Below are 24,690 nucleotides of genomic sequence, written 5' to 3' on the forward strand. Positions count from 1 at the left end.
CGCCGCATCTGCGCACTGTACAACACACACCTACACACTGTACAACACACGCCTACACTGTACAACACGCACTGTACCAACCACACGCACCTACAGCTCCTAAAGCATAATCAGGCTACAGCCGTTGTGTATTTTATTATGTGAAGCACTAAATGGTCTTAGAAAAATATTGACTCTTTGTAGATATCTACTAAACTAAAGCATATAAAGAGAGTAGGCCTGTTATACTGAGTGATATATATTTTACACACTGCTCTGCTTTCTGCACGGGCCTCACAGCTGTTCTCACTGTAAACATCGCGTTGCGATGAGAGCAGTTTCTAAAATAATATCCAGAGGATGCATGCAGAGCTGTCATTGGCTGAGATAAGTCCGGCCGTGCGTCACGCCTCCACCGTTCCCGGAAATGCATCCGCGGAGGAACCATCAGTGTCTCCTCGGTTATAGCTCCTCCAGAGAGCCTCCTCGACGCTCGATCCTCGGTGTGCATTTAGAGAAATGAGACGTCCTTCAAAATGGCGCGCTGAAATTCATTTCCGGGTCACTACCGGAGGACCGAGGAGTTGAGGAGGGGAAATTTGAGTATTGAGAAGCCTCTCTAGAGATACGGCTCTGCACCCTTCTAAGGATACAATCCCTGAATTGAGACACAGCCAGTGTGTATCTCTTTCACAGGCAATGAGAAATGGGTGGAGCTTGAATAATTTATGGTCCTTGATTACAACTATAAGGTGTTGCCTGGTTACAGGGGGTGGTTCAATTTACCCCCTTCTCCCCTACTGGAGAGAGTATTTGTAAAAAAAAAAAAAAAAAAAAAAAAAAAAAAAAAAAATCAGGATATAAAAAGGTACCCACCTTGTGCATTTGAGCTCCATACTGAAATAATCATTGAAGTGGTTTGGAACATGATACGGCACTTAATCCCGGGAGCATTTAGCTGCATCTGTCTGAGCAGACAACTCATCACAGAACTCACTGCTTGCCTTGCTCCAAAGGGGGCTGGGCCAGCAGCTACAGACCCAGAATCAGCCATTCTCTAACAGGCCTGAAATAGAGGGATGTCTACAATGCATGATCTGTTTGATATGTTGAGCAAAACACATCAGACATGTTTTTTATGTAACTGAGATATATAACTAATATAGGCCTAACAATAGCAGCATGATAGGAGATCTTTAATGCATCACTAATTATAAAACATATCATATATATTATTCTGAAATGGAACAATCTGCACAATGACTACTTTTACTTTTGGATCTTTAACTATATTTTGATGATAATACTTTTCAACTTTTACTCGAGTAACATTTTGAATGCAGGACTTTTACTGTAACAGAGTACCCCTGCACTCCAAGTACTTCTACCACCTGACGTTTGGCTGAAAGTAACGCCACATACATTCTGACCTTTGTGCAGCCGGAAGTGACTCAAACATGTTCCGACAGCTGAAAGTGATCTGAAACACCATCTAGTGTTATAATGTTGCTAGGAATAGCCATACAAAAAACGCAGCCCTCTACATCCGGCACATATTAAATAAAGTAAAACTACAACAATGAAAACATGACAGCAACCGGTAAAAGCCATTTATTTACATTGTTTTGCTCTCCACCAATCAGACAGCAACGAAGAATCACTCAAATGTTAAAATATATACACTGTAAAAGATCCAATAGAAAGAGTCATTTTGATCTTCCCCATTTTAATATAAAAAACATAGTTCACTATAATCAGAGAAGCATGTTCTTACTCCTCCCTGGTGGTGTGCAGCCATGTGAATAATGAAAAATGCTAGCTGCTGAGGTCAGAGGACGTTTTAAAGCCCAGCAGAGGTTGGACATTTTCTAACAATCTGGATAAAATGTTTGTCCATGACACCGAGATAATAGAGATGTGGGAACTCTAAAAAGGATCTCAAGAGGTGAAGACTCGAGCAGTCAGAACATGGGGGGGGGGGGACACGATACACCAAATCTGGACGTATACTCACTAGTACTACAGTAAGCTCAGAAGGTCCAGACTGAAGCAGGAATGGATCTGCAAACTGTGGAACAATTTGACAACGGTGAGTTTGTCGTCACCTAAAGGCCCAATCATGCTTCTGCGTGTTTGGTCTTTTTGGCCCTCGTGACAATGTCTTCTCCCGCGGTGACGGTGGACATGACGCTCGCCATGTGCAGCTACCTGATGACCTATCCATTTTGTAAGAAAGATATTGAAACTGTGTTTCTTTAAGTGCTCAAATAATCCACTGATGCCGTTTCTATCTTAAATGCTAGATCATTTTTATATTGGAGGATTTCACATATAAAAAGTTTCTGGCTAAATTTCGGCTTTCATAGACAATAAGAAAATAAAAATTCATACAAAAATCTGTACAATTTTCAACGTCTCTCCATAGATGACAGTGTTACCAGTCCTTTGTCAGAACAGGTATTTTCGACAGGAGTCGGACCCACAGCGACACTCCACTCGGATCCTCTTCTTCGGGGAGCCGGGGAGCCCCGCCAGGTTGAAGCTGGAGTCCATCTTGGTGCTCTCCGTGTCCACCGGGTCAACTGCAGACAAACACAGGGCAGGATGGAGAGGGCTCAGAAGAGAAGCCAGCCACTTTCTATACTCTGCCCTTCACCAAATGTCTCTCCTGCATTCTGCTATGTTACCATTTAAACCATTGTTCTTTGTCCAGTTTGATCTTTGAAACCTAAGGAAAACTGAACAAAACTCTAGCCTGGCCTATGGCCTTTTCCTGCGTAAGGTTCACTGCCTGGTGCTTTAGCCGCAGTTGGATTTTTAAGTTTTTATTTTATTATGTTTGCTTTTTGTTTAGGGACATAAATAGCATATTTGCTGATAGGCTTGTTCCTCATCACGGAATGAACATAACCACTCAATGTTTGATGATTGGATAAATCGTTGTTGAGTTGTGAGCATGTAATGATAAGCCACATCTTTGGCAGACGTTTTGATTAATGGCAGCCATCTCGTTTTAAGGTCTTGCTTATTTCTACCAAAAATGTGTATTCCCCTCCTTGCTGTATGCCATATTTGGTGTTGACAAGTCGAAATATCCATTTCCCATTGTACAATTTAGTAAAACATCTAGTTCGGCAGACTTTAGTGCTTCTTGAGGCTTTTTGTAGATCCCGTTTAGTTGGATATGTTTTGAGTCAGTTACACTCACAGGCCTTTTGAAAAACACATTGTTGGTGGTTGATTACAACTGAGATTCTTTCCAAATAAAACACTTTCTACATGTAACTGCTCACAACAAGGTCAGTGCATCTTCTTGAGTAACCGGGTGATGACTTCTGCAAAGACACATTGCTGTTGAGATTTTCTGATGCATTGTTTTCCCTTTCCTTCAGAGACGGTAGCTCACAATAAACGGTTCTGATAACTAGCCCTGCAGGCAGAGAAGTAACTGTTATTTTGGTTTTGTGGCGAGCTGGCCCCTAAAGATGATTTTGGAGACAGTGTTAATTCAAACTAAATCAGCGGCCCTTACTCTGCATCCTGTAGTCAAAGGTGAGCTCCTCTCCGCTCCGGATAGCTCGTGTTGAGAATAAAGCGATTCTTGGGAGCCTCTCATCAATGTTGTTGATGAACACATTAAATACCTGCAGGTTGGGGTTACACTGCAAGAAGAACACAACTTGTGTCAGGAGATTTTCTGAATCTGCTTAACTATAGCAGACATCAAAATAAACTTTACATTTCCAAATAATACAAATACATTTCATGTATATAGCGCTCATCTAGGTACTCAAAGTAGCCTAATATATACACAGCATATTGTATGTGCTGAGTAAGGGAGGAGCTATGCAAAGACTGCAAGTGACATCATCAACAAGTCACTGCACATGTAGAGACAGTAATGTTATCCTCTTTTATCACACTCACGCTGTGGTTGACAAAGTGGGAGATGTTGCCTTGGTGAGCTGCGTCCACGGTGTACACGTCCTCCACATAGTCCAGGTCAAACAGGTACGTGGAGCCCTGGCAGTCGTACACATGACCCCTCCTCTCGGCTTCCTCGTTCGTGATGATCTGCAGGAAACAGGACAACACAGGAAATCACTGCAACAAACATTGTTTTTTGGATGCAACACAACAATAACAATTGATTAAAAGAAAACTCAAATACCCTTTTTCAGATATGTATCAATTTCAGCATGAGCAAGCTCATCCATAAAAACATGATATGTATTCTAAAACACTGATCTGAGCCCCATGCATAGAAGAGAAGGACAGTTACATCAGCACAAACAGAGGGATTACAAACCTCAGTGTTTCCCGTATATACAAATAGCGGCGGCGCAGCGTAGTATTTGTGTTACTGTATGTTCAATAAAGGTGTATTTTTGCTAAATCTCGAGACATTGCCACTGTATGTACTAGCAGGGCCGATCTTTGGCATAGGGCCGCCAGATCTGGGGGGCGCTGCGCTGGCAGCTCTGGAGGGGAAAAAACATTTTTGACCATTGGGGCTCATCCTAATTTTTGGCCTTGATGTAACAACATTCATAATTAAGTAAATGTAACACCCTTTTCACCCCGGTTACACTTTTCATTTGCCCTGTACCATGGGTGCTGTAAGTGATGAAAGTGGGGGATGTTGGCTTATCTGGCGCCCGCAGCTCACAGCCAAAGTGTGAGCGAGGGAGAGAGAGAGAGGGCGCACCGGTACCGGCGCTGTTGTTATTAGAATCTGGTGCTAGCTGCGCTAACGGATATAAGAAGTAGATGTTTCTACAACCAGGGTGAAGGAGAGCTCTCCCGTCAGACTGAGAGGCTTTAGATATTTAATTTTAGTCTAAGTTATCTCAGTGGGTCTCAAACAAATATGTGTTTGGTGTGTTTACAAATTATGTAAACGCCTATTTCCAAGGCACTCCTTTATAATTATTAGGATAAATAAAAACAGGTTTGAAAATCATTCCAATGTATACTTTAGGACAGTAAACCAAAAATTAGAGATGTCAATTCAATTTATTGAAATCTCCAATATCAACGTAAGAGCTTGTGCCTCTTCGGGGTGCTAACACTTAACCTTAAACGTTATCGTTTACTTTCTCCGTCTTTATATGTAGATATTACTTTTCTCCGTTAATCTCCGTCACGTTGTTTCCAAAGCAACAACAACTTCCTGTCAACAGCGCTACCTCTACTTCAAAATAAAACCATGTCCATAAATAGGAAGCCAAGCCAAATTACACTTAAGACATATACAACTGCAACGAAAGTAACAAACACAATGCGATATCCTTTTCAATTTCAAACAACACAAATTGGGTTACATTAACAAATAACTATAAAACAACAATACTGTAGAATAACAAATGAATGCCGTGAATACACCGAAACACACGTGTTGAAGTGGTTCGCTGCTGATTACTATTGAATTGTGTTACTCCAGTAAAATGGAAATATAATACTTTGTTTATTCATGTTATGTTAAGCTGCTGTTTGTTCATTGCATTAATACTAGACTAGTTAGTCTTAAGGCTAGAATTCTGCACTAAGCCACATTTTTATTTTATTTGATTATTTGTGACTGAATGTGAACTTGTGAAGCTAGTCAAGCTACCTCTTTCCAGTAGAGTTATTTTTGTTTTGTTACTGCACTATCTGCACTCAATTTGTTTACATGGTTATTTTGTGGTGGACCACTGATAAGCTTTATTTTGTTTTGATCCAATGCTGCACAACTGAACTGATCCAATGCTGCTGTGAAAAAAAGAAGCTACATCCATGTTGGATAGAATGGGTCGTTGGGTACTGTCATTTAAATAAAAAAAATAACCTTAAGAGACAACTTGAATGCTTTTTTCCTTTTTTTTCTCTTAATGCATTGCATAAAGATCGGATCGGGAAAAATCGGTATCGGCTGATTGTTAAAATCAAATGATCGGAATCGGATCAGGAGCAAAAAAAGGTGATCGGAACATCCCTACCAAAAATATTGTTTAAAGTTGGAGAGATACAAAAATATGCATAAATAAATAAATGGTAAATAAGATATAAATGAACAACAAAAATAAATAAGTTACATTTATTTGTTATTGGCTATGGTAGGTTATTGGTTATGTTCACATACTTATTTAATTATTAAAATGCAAACCGATCTTTTTCATATGGGTGTTTAGAGTTGTACCCCCTAGATCTCTAGGTCTCTAGTAATTGGGCACTCAAAGTGCACCAGATTGAAGCATACCCCCGGACCCCCTTAGACGAGGTGATGTCCACCCCCCAATTAAAACATGTTCATACAATACTGAATACATTTGAAGCCATTTTGACGTCTATTACCTATGTCAATAAGTTTCTGTTTTTGTAGTGTATTTGTCTTTAGTAGAGATTTTTCATTTATTCTTTACATACAAAATCTCGCCTAGGGCAGCAAATTGTCTAGAACCGGCCCTGGTGCTAGGCCTCAAGAGCCTTTCTTGTGCTGGCAGACTCATAGAAACAAATTGACGGGGCGCACTTCGCACGCACTAAAAAATTCCACGCGCTCCGCGCTCACATTGTGCTGGGCCCACGTGCCTTAGCACCGCTGCTATGACTCCATCCTAGGGGAAACACTGAACCTATAAACAAGAGCACTGCAGTAAATCCTGTCTTAGCTTTTCTTAGAGGTGTCATAAGAGTACCTGTCAAGAATTAACAAAGAAAACATTTCAGCCTGATTTTTTTAATTGTTTTGGCTCCAGGAGAACACAGGCTTTCAATCATGAAGAATTAATATGCAGAAAATAATTGTATATTTGTTTAGGTTGCCTGAACGTAATATGTAGAGTCCGTCTTTAGTAATTTGGCCGGGCTAATACACTACATTAGTTCAAATGGTTTTCTCCTATGACTGTGTTACTATTAGGGATGGGAACGATTAATCGAATATTCGGAAAAAAAAATTGATTACATATTATCAAATGGAATAATTCAATGCATACGACAGTGCCATAGCTAAGTGTGTTATGTCTAAAGGTGTGTTTTGCTCCGCTCACCGGTCCCTCACAGCGAGCAGAGCTGCAGGTGCTGATCTCTCTCTCGTGTCCGGTTATACTTCACTCGCGTTTATGTCCAAATCCATCAGATCTAGCTGGTTCTAGCCAATGATATAGCTGCTGCCCCTCCCTACACGCAGGTCACGCAGACTCAAACCTCATCTTATGCCCAAATCCCAGCTGAGAGGTTCTTCTCTACAGCTGGCCCGATTGTGAATCGCCTCCGCACCCCCTCTCCCCTAAGTAGACATGCTCATATTCTTAAACAAGAATAAGTATTGAATAGCTGCATTCTGTGCATAGGCCCTGGTTGCTGATCTCTGTTGTAATAGGGTTACGACCTAACCCGTTATGTTGTTCGTGTTTGATCCCTCTTTCATTTAAAGTTATGTTTTAAGCATCAATGCTGTAGGCCTATAGCTGTCAACTGTGATCACCAGTGCAATACATTTGACAAATTCGACTTGTTTTCTATACTTATTCAAACATGTAAAATGTGTTCCCACATTTATTTTATTTAGGGCTGTCAACGATTAACATTTTTAATCAGATTAATCACAGCTTAAAAATTAATTAATCATGATTAATCACCATTCGAACTATGTCCAAAATATGCCATTTATTTATGTATATTGTTGTGGGAATGGAAAGATAAATGAAAGAAGGCGGATATATCCATTTAACATACAGTATCTATGTTTATTATAACATTTTTCTGCGTGTCAAAATGAAAGACAACCCACACACCTATCAATCATCAAACCGTGGGGTCTTAATTCATTACGTGTTGATTTCTATCAACGGGGGAGTACTTCAGGAAAGTCGACAGAGGGGGGGGGCGGCGGCTAGTGGAGTACTTCGTGACCACAGATGCCCCTTTCACACCAGCGCCTTTTCAGCTCCGGCTCGGAGCTATAGCCTGAAAAGCGCTGGGTTTTCCAGTTCACACCGGAGCTGCGCCGGCTCTTAGCTCCGGAATCCGCTTCATTTCCAGCTCCAAAAAATTGTCGGTCCAGAGGCAAGAGCTTTGGAGCTAAGAGGCGACGTCGCTTACGTCTCTCTTACGTCGAGGCGTGCAGGAAACTAAACCCACCTCCCATGGGTCGACTGTTATGCCTGCCTACAAGCAGTAGTGCCTATAAACACACTTTATAAAGTCAGGCAACACTAACCAGGCTTCGTGTGATTCTGTTTATTTGTGCCTTACTTTGACCATCCGTTCACTGTTATCGATCATTGTGGAGAGAGGCAGACGTGTTGTTTTGTATTATTGCAGCTATCGGATGCAAGTAGTCAGTTTAGCTTCGGTTGCTATGCTAACATCACCCGTTTTATACCAGAGAAACTTTCATAACAGCGTTGTGATACCAAACAGTGTCAATTCAGACTGACACACATTCACTTAGGCTAAGGGGAACTGGGGATATGCATCAGCTGCTTGTGTGAGTCGGACAGTGAATACTTTAGAGCGGCCGCTGCAGTGTGAGCTAACGGGAGCTAACGGGAGAATAAACTCCCGTGGAAGAGCAGCACTGCAGCGGTCGGTAAATGCTGCAGAAACACATTAATAAACAATGAACCACGGCACTCTGGAGCAAAGTATAAGGTTGGAGAAGTCGTTATTCAATTTATTCTGGCTTCGTGTGATTAAAAGCAACACGATCATCGACCCGACGCAGTTGTTGTTGTTGTTGTGAGCTGCCGTTGGGGGGCAAATCAGCGATGTAAACGGTGACGTCATGACGCAGCAGGGCAGCTCTGGGGCGCCAGTGGGCGGTGTGCACAGAGCGGGAGCTGAAAAGGGAAACTGGAGCTGAACCAGAAAAGCTCCCGCTCGGAGCTAGAAACTGAAAAGCGCTGGTGTGAAAGCCGCAAGAGTGTGAACGTTGTGATCAGCGGTTTTAGCGCAGTTCTCCAGTGAAGGGGGGAGTCTCCCTCCGCAGCCGGTTGGCGTAGTTTTGGCTCAGTTCCGTTGTACAGACCGACGTTAACAGCAGCCTGTCTGTGCACACGGAGACCGACTCTGTCGTCCGGTGATCTAACCGCCTTCTGGAAAAGCTTCACAAGTACGTCGGTACGCAAATGCGCTTTGTGACACAAGTGACGGTACGCATTTCAGATTACATATCCTGCACCAGTTATGTACACCCCTGTACTACAGCAAAGTATTCTCCGTCGGGACTTCCTGCAACAACACCACGCCTAGGGCTGTGCAATTTAATCGATCTTGCGATATATATCGATATTTAGTTTTCCGAGAAAGTATCGATATTTCAGCCGCGGGTATCGATACATTAAGTCTGATAACTGTGTTCGTTATACTCGCGTCCAGGAGAGAAGCTTTAAAAAGGAGACTGATTGAGTCTCCGAGAATGTTCAAATGTATACTTTAATTAATAAAAAGCGCGGTAATGTTACAAGCAGAAGATGATTTAGTCAGAAAAACAGCTGTGTTCTGGCTCTCGTGAGCGAAGGGAAGAGAGTGAGCTCCACCTTTCCAGCTGTTAAATATCCTCTGCTGAATCCTCCCTGTGGGCCGGTTGGCGCTGCTGGGGGCCGGCCCTCCACGTCTCCAATATTCGTTGTTGCGCATAACGGAGGATTCAGACATTGCACATTAAATATATAACTAAACACGCATTTTCTCCTCCTTATCTCTTTCATGACTTTTCATTTAATACATTTTAAACGCTGTAATCAATACTCCAAAAATACCTCACGGCTGGTATCAATTCCGGTAGTTCCGAATGTTGTCTCATGCTACCCACGTCTGTCAACAAACGTATTCAAATAAACTGTACCTTCATTTAATATTCAGCAATAATAATATCTCGACGTCTATAGTTGTAGTGTTGAAATCAGTAGGTGTCGGAGTGTTACCGTGTCATATCGCTACTAAATTCACCTCTATAGGAAATTGTATATTAGCCACATGCTAAATGCTAACCGGAGATGAAGGATTTTCAGAATAAAAGCTCAACAACTAGTTGTGCACAACAACTTCTGATTTTTCAGTATAAAACAGCATTTAAACTGACGGTATGTTTAAGGTACTTTATGCCATCAAAACATTGATTTTAATTTCTAACAAGTCCCATTCAAATCCCCCATGTTCCGCCACCTGCTGCACCTTTTCATTCTCATTGTCCATTGTGATACTGCACTTACAGCTAGAGTTTGCACTGTTTCAATAAATGAAACTATTTTCTCACCACAATCTTTTGATTCATTTGTCCAGCATTTGCAAGCTGGAGACGCTCTGTCAGAGCCATATATTGTATAATTGATGCTTTCAGTTGAATTAATTCAATCCAAGTCAATGGAACACTCACAAGATGTCACCAAAATCCCACTGTCCCTTTAAAATCTTTCAGAAAATGATATAAGCGTATCGAATTATATCGAATCGTATCGAATCGTTGGCTGAATATCGTGATATATATCGTATCGTTGGCTGAATATCGTGTATCGTATCGTGAGATTAGTGGTATCGGCCACAGCCCTAACCACGCCGTTATCAAAGATGTTCTATTGAGAGACGATCACTACGTGACAAAAGTGTTCAAAACTGTGGCTACTGAAATCAATCTTACTAACTGCTGTATGTGCATTTACTCAGCGCGAGTTGGCAGACTTTATTTTGCTTACTTTAACATCATTTTTCATGGTGGGGCTAAGCCATTTCTTGGTATGGGTGTAGCCTACCCCAGCCATACCCTGGCACTGCTACTGGTGGCATGTATGGAGCGGGCCATTCTGCACATGCGTTAAATGCGTTAAATATTTTTAACGCAATTAATTCAAAGAATGAATTACCGCCGTTAACGCGATAATTTTGACAGCACTAATATATATATATATAAAATGGGATGGGAATTTGAAAGCAAATGTATATTCGACTCCCAAAAAACGGTTAACCGAAATGTACATATCCAAAAAAACAAAATTGGGTAAAAAAAAATTTTGAATGTTCTTTTTTCAATAATTTTTGTAAATAAATAAATGTTCAAATAAGTTTAGAAACAAAGTCGAATTTGTAAAATGTATTGAACTGGTGATCACAGTTTGACAGCTATAGGCCGACAGCTTCCATGTGCAGGCGATTCACAATCAGGCCATCTGTAGAGAAGACCCTCTCAGCTGGAACGGAGGTTGCGGGTATAGCAAGGTATAGCATGTATATAAGTTTAATTTGGCATAGTTTGACTTCTACACCGCACTCACTAACCTGGTCGAAATATTTCCACACAATTACTTCCTTTTCCGCCATGTCTGTTGTGTAGGACTCTTCTTAGAGTGTAAATAATTACCGGACTATGACAAATATATTGAATACCGGCAAAACTAAATCTCTCCTGTCAAAATGTCTATGTACTTTGCCGCCACACACGGTTGCCAAGCAGCGCTTATTGTTGTTAGGCTGGCCACTCATGTGTCGCGAGTGTTGACAGGGGGCGGGGAGTACGCTCATGAACTGTTAGCGCCCGGAACCTCGCAACGGTTGCGGAGCGCATTTGCGCCACATTTGGGCCTAAGATGAGGTTTGAGGTCTGCGTGATCTGCGTGTAGGGAGGGCCAGCAGCCATATCATTAGCTAGAACTAGCTAGGATCTGATGGATTTGGACAAACGCGAGTGAAGTATAACCGGACACGGAGAGAGAGATCAGCACCTGCAGCTCTGCCCGCTGTGAGGGACCGGTGAGCGGAGCAAAACACACCTTTAGACGTCAACTAACACATTTAGCTATGGCACTGTTGTGTATATATATATATATATATATATATATATATATATATTAGTGCTGGGGGGGAAACGATTATTTCGAAAACGATTAATCGGGCGATTATTTGATCGATTAGTCGACTAATCTAACGATTATTTTTCTGTTGTTCAATTCATAAAAAACGTAATGTAAAAAAAAAAAATGTTCACGATACTGTGTCTCAGGGGATCTTAATATTTAACAAACTATTAATGTGTTACACCAGATTAACGGCAATAATCTCAGCTAACTGACGATACAAACCATGTTTACCAAAACAAAAACACAAGTCTCATAAGAAGCATCTAAATGACCCATGAGCGAAAATGCTAACGGACATTGGCACAGAACTCAAGATAAAAGTACCCTTATTACTTATCGTAGCTGCACATACAAGATATCCGATTAAACTGAGACCCACAGATTATGTAGGTATATAGTATCATCACTGAGTGATCCGGACTCGCGACAGGGGAAGCAAATACAGTCATCACAACACGTACCTTTACAGAGCTTCTAGGGAGATCATCTCACCACCGTAGCTGTCAATCTGATCAAAAGACGTGTTCAATGGCATTAAAATGAGAAAAAAACGCGGCCGAATCGGTTAATCCATAGGTTTTTAACGTCTATGTATAAAAAAAATGATTGCATTTATAATCCATAATTCCATTTTTATGTAAAAATCGGAGAGCAAATGCTAGCTGCTAATGGTAGCCACCACAGCTAGCTGCCCGCTTTAAATGTTCCAACATAGCCGTTGTGCTTGTGTGATATGCCAACTCCATTTGGCAAAGACTACAAATGACAATATCTTTGCGTTTTGGACTAACTTTAAAATATTCCCATGCTTTTGAAGACCTAGGGCGAGATGTTTTCGTTTGAGGGCTTCGTGCGCAATCCTGTGAGGAGGAGGTGGTAGCCGTGTCAGTCTCCATTGTGTTTGAAGTGCGATTGCGAACTGCTTGTTGCTTTGTTTACACACCCACGTGTGTTTAGCGACGCGACGACGCGGAAAAATGTCGTCGACGATATTTTGAAGTCGACGCCGTCACTAATATTATTAACGCGTTAACTTGACAGCCCTAATATATATATTTTTTTTTCCCCCGGTGTACTTCTATTGCCTACTACTAAAATACAAATTATATTAAAATGGCAGACTGCAACTGCGCAAACAGATGTACAGCAGTTAATACACACACACTATAGAGAAATACCTCAGTATTGAACCAGCATGCAAACAAATTGACCAGCATTTTCTCTCATCTGCACCTGAGAGTTCATGCTGGTGTCTATCTGCTGGGCCAGAGACTTTCTGTTGCAGAGGATCGTCGGCAGGGTTATTTTTAAATTAAATGATGGATGTATCTGTTTCTCATTTGTGTGTTTCAAACCGAGGGGGCTTACAAGTGCAAGTGAAATAAATATGAAATCATTGTCAGGTTTGAACATATATTTGTTTTCTTTACCGTGTTGCTGATTGTATTTAGTATTGTTTCCACTATATTCTCAATGATTATACTTCACTTCACTTGTGAGTGAATATTTGCATGTTTTGTCTTTTTTAAGAATAATGAATCATAACGAAAAAAACTATTTGGTGAAATAAGCATGTAACCCCGCCCATTATGGAAGTGGAATCAAGAAGGGAGAGCTGTGTGTGAGCAGGTCTTACCTCCCCCACATACTCCATGATGAAGGTGTTCTTCTTGATGTGCTGCAGCGTGCGCACCCCCCACCCCCGGCCGTTCTCCGTCTTAAAGATGCACAGGTCAACCTGGATGCCCTTCTGCACTATTCTGTTGGGACACTCAGAGCTGCAGCTGCATTGGAGTTACACTCGTATATGGGCTGTCCCGGCCGGATCCGGACCAGGCCCTTGTCATTGTAGGCCATGCGGTGCAGCGAGGCCCCGGGGCAGCAGCCGTTTATTGGTTCCTCCAAACAGTTTTTACACTCGCAGCCCACCGCCATCTCATCTAACACAATCCCTTGGCCTACTTTGTAGTTGTTGATGTAGGTGAAGTTCTTTGGAGGGGCCTCAAGGTCCACTTCGTTTGCAACAAAAATGCGGCCCGGGTGGTTGCGAGTCTGGTTCAGATGGGCCTCCCAGCGCTTCAGACTCTGACGGAGCTTGGCTTTTTGGACCAGGAAGGAGGAAATGTCCTTATCCAGTTTTTTTGGGGGTGTAGCGTCTCTTGTGGCGCCTCAGCTGCTGATCCAGGTCCAGGTGGAACTGCTTTATCAGTTTGTGGCATTTAAGGTTCCTCTTGGGTTCCCAGCTGTTATCCGACTCCGGGAAGCCCTTCCACTTCAACAGGTAGAACTCCTCCTGCTGAAACACAAAGCACTTTTAAAAAGGGGCAAAGATTTCCGCAAAGATGTCTGATGTACGCAGCCCAAAAACAGAATGCCAGGTATGTGCTTAGATGTCTCATAATAATTTGTGTGAACATAAAAATAATTTGTGTGTAAATATGTGATGTGTAAATGTAAAACACCATCCACATATGCATTTAAAGGATTTGCAAACTCATAAATAAATGTGCAAATGTAAAACGGAATCTGCAATACGCATAATATTTTTACAAACAAAAAAAAGATCTTTGAATATCTCTTTAACATTTACAACTTTCGATCATGGATTTGTGAAACTAGGCCGATTAATAAGATGTGAAGTGCTTTGTAACTTTGACCCGCTTGACTGAATACACAAAAAACAATGAAGAAAGTTGAACCAATAAACTAACACAAACTAACTGCATCACTGCAAAAGAACAGCGCATTAAAGGTGGGGTAGGTAATTTTGGAGGAACCAGCTCGAGTGCGCTAGCATTTGAAAATACACAGCCGGAAAAAATCTGCCACTTCCTTACAGAGCCCCTCCTCCAACACACGAACGCACACATGACCAATAGGCGCGTTCACACCGCAGTACTTTTCCCACTTAGTTCCGATATAGTTCCGAAATGTTGCGTTCACACCAAAAAGAGCCGGAACTAAAGTTAGTTCATGAACCTTTTCACCAACTTTTCAGTCCCTGCTAGAGAGCAGGGACTTCCGTGGGAGAAAAAGGTTCCTATTTCTGATTGGCTGGGCGGATTTAAACCACGCCCCGTAAAACTCCCACAAGTTTTGTGAAGCCGCCATTTTATTATCCTCGCATTAGCATTAGCCCAGCACAGAAACGCAGAGAGACTAACTTATGGCAACAACCAAATAAAACATGGGAGCGGTGGAGATGAGGAGGTGACGGCGTTCTGGCGATTTACTCGGAAGGCTTCAGTAGAAGCTGCTGGGAGTCTCAGCAGCTTCTACTGAAGCCAGTCCCGAACTCCGGGGACTTTGGGGCGGCAGTATACGCCGTGAAGTGGTTTGTGGCCTGCCAGTAAACCCAAAGCAGAAGAAGAAGAACTGACGTCAGCGGCTTCATTTGCCTAATCCACCCCCAGGGACTTATTCCGGTGTGAACGCGATCTGTACTTAGTTCATGAGAACTAAAGAGTTCTCATGAACCTTTGTGGGAAAAGTACTGCGGTGTGAATGCGCCCAATGAGGGCACGAGATAAGTTTGTGCACAGATGGAAGGCTGACAGGCAGGTAGGCCATCCAGTTACTTTAGCCGGGCCGGCTCAGATGATTGGTCGTGCTTTTTACTAGGGATGCACGATCATTATCGGCCCGATATTAGGAATTATGACATCATCCCGATAAACCCGATAACAGTATTAATAGCCCCGATAATATACAATATATTTTTTGGGTAAAAAAAAAGAAAAAATACTGCGGTGTGGGTGGATTGGGATGAGGGGCGCTTGTTTTTCACTCGGCTCCTCCCGTTTTGCCAGTACTGTGGTATTAGTGGTTTAGGAAGAGGGGAGTTCTTCACAAATCCAGCGCTCCCTAATACTTCGAACCTGATCAGTCACCTGAAACATCGCCATCGCTACGATGGTGTTAAAAGCGTACGAAGACAATAATACAATACAAAGTGTGTGTGTGTGTGTGTGCGCGTTGGAGCCGTGTGCAACTCAAGGCATATGCTCGAACCGGAGCTGCCTGGAAGCTGCAATCATGTTCATGTATCCGTGCTGACTTTTCGTACAATGTCCCACTGTCTGCTTCCTGCATAAAGTCAAGTGCTCGGCGCAGTTGTGGCGAAATGTCGCTCCTCTGTTTTCATTTAAACAGCTCCTTATATCCGTTAGCGCAGCTAGCTAGCACCAGATGCTAACAACAACAATACACGTAAGGTCTCTCTCTCGGTGAGCGTTGAAGTGTGGTCTGCCACAAGCGGGCGGCAGGAGCGGGGCTGTCAGCATCAGCTTGTAGATGGTATTTTAAACTCGATGCGCTCTGAAACTACGGGGCGGCCAAGGAAAAAAAAATACATGCGTTAAAATAATTAGTGGCGCAATTTTTTTTTTATTATCGGTCTTGAGAAGCAGGAAGTTATCGGTATCGGTTTCAAAAAACCAATATCGTGCATCCCTACTTTTTACAGTACTACGGCTTCCACAGATGACATTTTTTTATGGATTTTTTGTCAAACCATTTAAGATATTCATTGCTATCGGGATGTTAAGAGCATTCCATGGAATATAACAACAAGTGTATCTCGAGCCGGTTTCTCAAACGGACCTACCGCACCTTTAAACAAACCATCATGCTCTTACTTTGAAAACCATGCGGAAATGTCGTCATCAGCAGGCCATCACGTGGTTTCCGAAAATAACCGAGTAACACGAGTAGATTTTAGCCGAGACCGGCGGACAGTTTGTCACCAAACTCCGTGTGTGTAAAAAGACGATTCACAAGCAGAGATTTGAGATCCACAAGCGCATTTTTGGTCAACACATACAAAATAGATTTACAAATCCATGATCGAAAGTTGTAAATGTTAAAGAGATATTCAAAGTTGTTTTTTTTTGTACAAATATTTTGCGTATTTGCAGATCCGTTTTACATTTGCGAGTTTGCAAATCTTTTAAATGCATTGTGGATGGTGTTTTACATTTACAAATTACATATAATCACAAATCACACAAATAATTATGAAACATATCTAAGCCCATAGCCAGGCTTCGTGTTTAATATATAGTTCCAATGAGTCAAACGATTTGCAGCCAATACTTAATGTTTCTGTTACGTTCTATGTTCCTGCATTATACACTGGTAGATAACTGGTAATAACAAGGTAACCTGGAATAACCAGCTGCAACATTTATGTTTTTTCATAAATGGCATCACTTGTACACGCATTTTAGAGGACGGAAAAGGGTTTTTTGTTAGACATGTTTAAGACAAAAATTCTAAGGTTAAGGAGATCAGCAGGGAGGAAGTGAGACTTGATCAGACCCTTATTGAAACAGGGCCTTGTTCTGATGTGAATTTAATACAAAATCTTAATAAACTATTTCGCATTTTCCTCGAGGACCTTTGTGTGGAGAACCCCTGACGTTGATGAGATAGAAAGCCGTGTGTTATGATCAGAGGTGAAAGAAGTACTCGGATCTTGTTCTTAAGTAGAAGTAGAAGTACAAGAGTGTATGAATACTCTGTTACGAGTAAAGGTACTGCATTCAAAATGTTACTCAAGTAAAAGTAAAAAAGTATTAGCATCATATGTTTCTATACTCATTCTGCTGATTGGTCCATTTCAGAATAATATATATGATATGTTGTGATTTTGGTGTCGATTATATTTCACATCATTAATCCAAATCTGTAAAGTAACTAAATGTATTAAATAAATGCAGTGTGGGTAAAAATACACGTTTTACCTCTGAATTAAGTGGGGTAGAAGTACAAAGTAGCAAGAACTCGTAGCTCAACATTTTACTTAAATACAGTACATGTACACACCAATGGTTATAGTACTAGTGGTTTACCTTAGTCTTCTTGTAGTCGCAGATGAATTCCACATCATAGACATTGGTGCTGCCTCGGTTCACCCCTAGCTGTTTGCAGAAGAGCTTCTCCTCCGCGGCACAGAGCCTGCAGGTCCTCCCAGGACATCTTGCAGGACACACTGCAACCTGACACACACACGCACTTTAACTCAGTGTTAAAGGGCCCATGTCATGCTTTTTCGGTTTATTACCCGTCCCTACCTTGTGTGTTATGAAGGTTTTTCTGCATGTAAACGGTCTGCAGAGTCAAAACCCTCAAAGTACACCCTGTAGCGAGTACAACTCTAACACAGAAAGACCATCCCCAAACCGCCTCGTTGGAGCTACGTCATTGTCCATCGTTTACCTTCCTGCGTATTGTGACGTAAGAATGGCCAGTAGCCGCGCCCAGAGCTATGACGCGATACGGTCATGCGTCTACCTGAAACCAAATGGACCAATCCGTGGAGGCCATTACGTTAAGCCCCCGCTGATTGGTCCAAATTGACCAATCCACGGACTTCCTCACACACACACTGGCCGTTTCTCAATCGCGAGTACACATGCAACTATTCAAGTATACTACGTCAGAGTGGCTGCAGAATGCTGGGCATTTAACATGCATTTAAACAGTCCTTCGGAGCAACTCGATGACGTAGTATACTTGAAATAGTTGCTCGGCAGCAGTGTACTCGCGGTTGAGAGAAACGGCCACTTCAGTGCAGGCAGCTCTGCTGATTTCTCCTTCCGTGGCTGCAGGCTGATAACAGACAGTCGGGATCTCGGCGAAATTCCCTCTGCAGACCCATTCTCTCCAGCTTTAATCGGATTATCTTGTATGTGCAGCTAGGATAAGTAATAAGGGGTACTTTTAACCTTGAGTTCTGTGCCAATGTCCGTTAGCATTTTCGCTCATGTGTCATTTAGATGCCTTCTTATGAGACTTGTGTTTTGTTTTGTTAAACATGGTTTGTATGTCAGTTAGCTGAGATTATTTCCGTTAATCTGGTATAACACATTAATAGGTTCTTAAATAGTAAGATACCCCTGAGACACCAGTATGCGTGAAAAAAACACCTTTTTACATTCGTTTTTTATGCATTGAACAACAGAAAAATAATCGTTAGATTAGTCGACTAATTGATCAAATAATCGCCCGATTAATCGTTTTCAAAATAATCGTTTCCCCCCAGCACTAGTGCTCAGGATGAGTTTGGCTGTGTATTGCTAAACAAGGAAACCACACCTCCACGGAGCTCAGCGCGATTCACAACGTCCCGACCAATCAGAGCAGTAGTGATGGGAATTCCGGCTCTTCCGGCTCCCAAACGGCTCTTCAGTTTACCACATATTATACCTTTTATAATTAAATCAAATGTAGCCCTGTTTTGACTAATGAATGATTTATATGTGTACACATATATCACTTAAATTATTCAATACATCCTTTGTACTAAAGTATTCAAAAGTAAAAATTACATGTTTAATATAAATGATTTGCTGTGGCCAAATGTTTTCATTGTATTTACAGACCCTTGTAACTCTCTGATACCACCCAATGAATGCACTGACTTGCTTGTAGAACCACGCTACACAAAGCAGATAGCAACACCTATAACAACTTAAGCATAGACATTTTTAAAAAAGGGGCTACTGTATGGACATTTTAAAATTATATTTAAAGAAAAGGCCCTGACAAAACAGCAGGGCTCTGTTGATTAATAACTATTAACTATAGAAAAAAAGACAACAGCTAACATCAAATCTTTGCTGAGCCTAAGGATAATCATAAATAAATAACAGTGAAAATAAATATATTGCAATGCTCAAAACAGCAGCATCCAACCGTCTCTAATCATAAAAAACATAATACAAATAAATGTATTGCAATGCTCAAAACAGCAGCATCCAACAGTCTCTAATCTTTGGATATTACATGTCACTGCATGCATGCACGGAGCAGCTGTAGCGCGGAGATCATCATCATCATCATTCTGTCTTGTATTACTTAACAAAAAGAAAAAGAAAAGACCGCTCGTTCGCGGGTGCGAGCCGGCTCCCGTCGTTCACTTAAAAGTTCGCGACCGACACATCAGAGCACACTGTGCTCACAGGGAGGGTGGAGGCTACAACGAGCCGTTAAAGGCAGAGTGAAATTAAGTGAATACACGTAGTTTACAGAGATGCTGTTTGAGAAACCAATGTGAGTTTGGAAAATTGCACAATATAATCTATTCTAGTAGACCTCAACAATGGAATTATGATCAGTGGAAATGGCTATGACATGGGACCTTTACGGCATGGAAGCTACACCAAACCCACTTAAAGAATCCATTATAACTGGATCTGCTATGCGAGGGATCTGCAAATCAATATTACAAGACTACTAACAGTTCTTCATGCAAACGTTAGTCAACATATCTCAATGAAATCGAACGATCAATTTTACCGCCAAACACAGCCGTAGAGGAGATAATGAGATATTCAAAAGCGAGACAGCAACATTGTTTGGGATTCTGATAGTCGAATACATACCCTTCAGAGCAACATAAAATATGAGTCAAAACACATAAAGTTCCATTTAAACATTACCATGGCGCTGCATGGCGCGTGAAACGTACCTAACAATACAACGGTTCCTCCGCTTATCCGGCCCCTAAACAGAGCGCTACACTAACATAATAAGTCATACTTACTTCAACATAAAATATATTCCTATTGCTGATACAGTCACAATTATTTCAAATTCACAAGCAGAATGTTGTCACAAAAGAGGCTGCCAGTGACGTTACTCCGGACAAATGACTTCCTAGTCACCATAAAGTACCACCCACGCGCCCACAAACTCCATGACAACAAACATAGTGTATATTTAACCTATTTTAAAAGTGTAACGCTCGACTTCACTAAATAAATACAATAAATAAGCATAACGGAATATCAAATCTTATGAGTTACCTTTCAGCTCTGTGGCCTTTAAGCGCTTGGGAATAAACCCAAAGTAGAGTATGAGAAGAAAACAGCACATCTCAGGAAAGATATAGGTGTTTTACAATGATTTGAGAAGCATTTGGTTTAAGCATATAAGGATATAATAATATTTCCACTACACTAGAGAGTGACTAAAGGAGGGACTGGAGAAGGGACTAGGGAAGTGACTAGAGGAGGGACTTGAGAAAGGACTTGAGAAAGGAATTGAGTAGGGACTAGAGAAGGGACTAGAGAAGGGACTTGAGATGGGACTAGAGTTGGTACTTGAGAAGTGACTAGAGAAGTGACTAGAGGTGGGACTGGAGAAGGGACTAGAAAAGTGACCTAAGGAGGGACTAGGGAAGGGACTAGAGAAGGGACTAGAGGAGGGACTAGAGAGGGGACCAGAGAAGGGACTAGAGAAGGGACCAGAGAAGGGACTTGAGTTAGGACTCGAGAAGAGACTAGAGAAGGGACCAGAGATGGGACTATGGCAGCTGGGGCCAGAGCTAAGTCTGGAACCATGGCTGCTGGGGCCAGAACTAGGTCTGGAACCATGGCTGCTGGGGCCAGAACTGGGTCTGGAACCATGGCTGCTGGGGCCGGAACCATGGCTGCTGGAGCCAGAACTGGGGCCGGGACCATGGCTGATGGGGTCAGAACTAGGTCTGGAACCATGGCCGGAAACATGGCCGGAAACATGGCCACTGGGGCCGGAACCATGGCTTCTGGGTCCGGAACCATGGCTGCTTGGGCCAGAACTGAGGCCGGAACCATGGCTGCTGGGGCCAGAACTGGGTCTGGAACCATGGCTGCTGGGGCCAGAACTGGTTCTGGAACCATGGCCTTTTGGGCTCGTGCTGCTAACCTGGCCTTGCGACTCCTTTTAGGAGCCGTTTGGAGGCTCCGTGGACCTCCAAAAGCCAGATGAGTACCAGCGAATGGCTCCTGGACTGTAGCAAACACTGGGTGAGAAGCAGGGGCTGACGCCAGACGGACTACACCGATGCATGTGGTGTCAAAAAGGGAATCTGGAGACCTGGGTCTGTCAGGATCGGGAAAACAAACCGTGAGGTAATCCAAAAGCCAGGCCGGTAAGAATTTAACCAAATCTTGATTCCTCAGCGTAAGGTGGACTGCATCTGCCAGAGCAGCATCTCGCTGCTGAACCCTGACCGCTCCTATCCATCGATGAGCGCAGTCAGACAAGAAAAGGTATAATCCACTAGTTCCTGCTCAAACGGATCTGCTGGGCCCATATCGTTGGTCGGTTCGTAATGTTACGGTGTGTGAAGCAGGCAGGACCCAAATGCAGATATAAACTGAAAAACTCCTTTATTTCAAGGCTAGGCGCAGATAAACAAAAACAGAACACTCACCAAAGAACTAGTCATGACTTTTTTTTTTTTTTTTATTAGAAAAATATAAACATATTTACATTTTAACACACAATCACCCATCTTACTGATCCCCAAAAAGAAAGGACCCCAAGGCTTTCAACCAAATCAATAACAACAAAATCTCAGCTTTCATGCATATTCCTTCAATATACACATAATCTACTTTCTATTTCATACGAAAAACATTACTCACATTACATTACTTAATATGATTGCTCATATTTCAAGCCATTTTTTTCCCGGCCCCTTGCTTTGGATCATTTTCATCAACCGGCCCCCATTCCAAACTAATTGAATAGCTCTGGTCTGTACCATGTTTTGTTTCAATTCATGTTTCATTTAGTTACAAATATGTGATATATCTGAACAACAAAGTGGTCAAAAATCATTTTATTCATTTTTTGGAAACATTTTCATGATCACTTTTTTCGTTTTACATTTTCATTTATTGTCATTTCCATTCAGTCAGTCATTAAGTGCTATTTCAAATGTTAATGTGCTACATATCCAAACAAACAAACAAAGTGTGCAGTCCAATGAATGTTAATCTAACTAGGTTTTGATAGATAACATATCTCTTTTTCTTCTCTCAATTATTTTATTTCTATTGTGCACTCTAGTCAATATTAATCAAACTATTGTTCGTTTATACATTCTAAGAATAGCGTTAATCTTTTTTGAGAATGAGTTCTTATTTTATTTGGGTCTACAACAGATGATACACATGTTTATGTCAGTATGTGTACTAACAGAGGCGGGGGTGTGTGGAGATAACGGGACAGAGCTGCTGTCAGACGATCAGCTGTGCGGCGTCATCGCAAACGGACGTCGCTTCACGTGACGCTTCAGAGGAAAGGACGTCCCATTGCTCTTAAAACTCATTTCCCTGCTTCTCGTGGTTTCCTTGCGTCTGTCCATGCTTCCCTGGTGGGAGGGACTAGTCACAGGGAAACGACGCAAGTGAGGGAAGCAAGGATTCCATTTAACCGAAGTGAGAAGGGCCCCCGATCTGCAGCTCTGCCCGATCTGCAGTGCGCATGTGCGAGATGGTCCGCCATATTGGACAACTCCGCAAAATAAAACGAGAGAGATGCCATACATTTTTGCACACATTCACAGTAATATTTATTCAGTATGATAGCTGTCTAACATAAGTTAAGTTCATTTCTCACTTATTCTGACAATGTACTTAACCCCAAATAAAAGAACCCCATACAAAGAGTTGTTAAATAATAGTGAAGTCACGTTGTAATCACAATAACTCATCTCTCTCTCGTTTTCTTTTTGAGCTTTGCTAAAAGCCACTGTGTCAAGTGTCCATCTTGGGTTGCCGTCCGGAGTTGTCCAATATGGCGGACCATCTCGCACATGCGCACTGCAGATCTGGTAGTGACAGGCTGCATTCGTGGGCCGCATTCAGAGGAGTCTCGTCTTTTTTAAATTGGGCCAGCCTTCTTTCGGCGGAAGTGACGTATGCGGTCTACGAATGCACCCTTCCAGAGCCCTAAGAGGCTTCTCAATTCTGAAATGTCCCCTCCTCGAGACAGAAGAGGCTTCTCAATACTCAAATTTCCCCTCCTCGACTCCCCTCCTCGAGACTTAGACCCGCCCACAGGAGATGCGAGCGGAGGACCGAGGAGGGGAACCGAGGAGAGAGGAGGGAAGCAGCAGGCGTTTAAAGAAATGAGAACTCCTCTCCTCTGAGCGGTCATATTAAGCGACGTCCGTTCATTATTACGTAGCATCAGCTGCATCAGCTGCCGAGTGTTTTGTCATATTTTATAATCTCTGTTAGATCAGCTGAACATTGTTCCCCCACATATTTACTTTGAATTCATTGAGAGTGCGGTATAATGAGACAATAACAGGCTACAGATGCACACACACACACACACACAAATATATGTATATAATATATACAATTTAAAGTATGAGAGCACTCTCATAATAACGTAACACAATCAGAGACTGGATATATCCCCCCCTCTCTCTGGTCGCTGAAATGGGGAATTGAAATTACGGGCCAAAAGTTGTATTTGCAAGTATTCAAAGTAAGCAGAGGACACCAAACCAACTGAGACCTCTCTGTCCGCCGCATCTGCGCACTGTACAACACACACCTACACACTGTACAACACACGCCTACACTGTACAACACGCACTGTACCAACCACACGCACCTACAGCTCCTAAAGCATAATCAGGCTACAGCCGTTGTGTATTTTATTATGTGAAGCACTAAATGGTCTTAGAAAAATATTGACTCTTTGTAGATATCTACTAAACTAAAGCATATAAGAGAGTAGGCCTGTTATACTGAGTGTATATATTTTACACACTGCTCTGCTTTCTGCACGGGCCTCACAGCTGTTCTCACTGTAAACATCGCGTTGCGATGAGAGCAGTTTCTAAAATAATATCCAGAGGATGCATGCAGAGCTGTCATTGGCTGAGATAAGTCCGGCCGTGCGTCACGCCTCCACCGTTCCCGGAAATGCATCCGCGGAGGAACCATCAGTGTCTCCTCGGTTATAGCTCCTCCAGAGAGCCTCCTCGACGCTCGATCCTCGGTGTGCATTTAGAGAAATGAGACGTCCTTCAAAATGGCGCGCTGAAATTCATTTCCGGGTCACTACCGGAGGACCGAGG

General features: G+C 42.3%; 1 protein-coding gene across 1 annotated transcript; it reads right to left on the minus strand.

The window, feature by feature from the left end:
- Positions 1 to 1,574: 1,574 nt before the first annotated feature.
- On the minus strand, positions 1,575 to 17,798 carry LOC117449516 (histone-lysine N-methyltransferase SUV39H1-like). The gene is given in 8 exon segments (XM_034087244.1): positions 1,575 to 2,561; positions 3,512 to 3,641; positions 3,907 to 4,053; positions 13,456 to 13,610; positions 13,613 to 13,974; positions 13,976 to 14,115; positions 17,672 to 17,764; positions 17,766 to 17,798. Coding segments are annotated over 8 exon segments (1,194 nt in total). The 3' UTR covers positions 1,575 to 2,427.
- Between the last annotated feature and the right edge of the window lie 6,892 nt (positions 17,799 to 24,690).

The sequence above is a fragment of the Pseudochaenichthys georgianus genome, chromosome 7 (genome assembly GCF_902827115.2).
Source record: "Pseudochaenichthys georgianus chromosome 7, fPseGeo1.2, whole genome shotgun sequence".
In the NCBI taxonomy this organism is placed as follows: Eukaryota; Metazoa; Chordata; class Actinopteri; order Perciformes; family Channichthyidae; genus Pseudochaenichthys; species Pseudochaenichthys georgianus.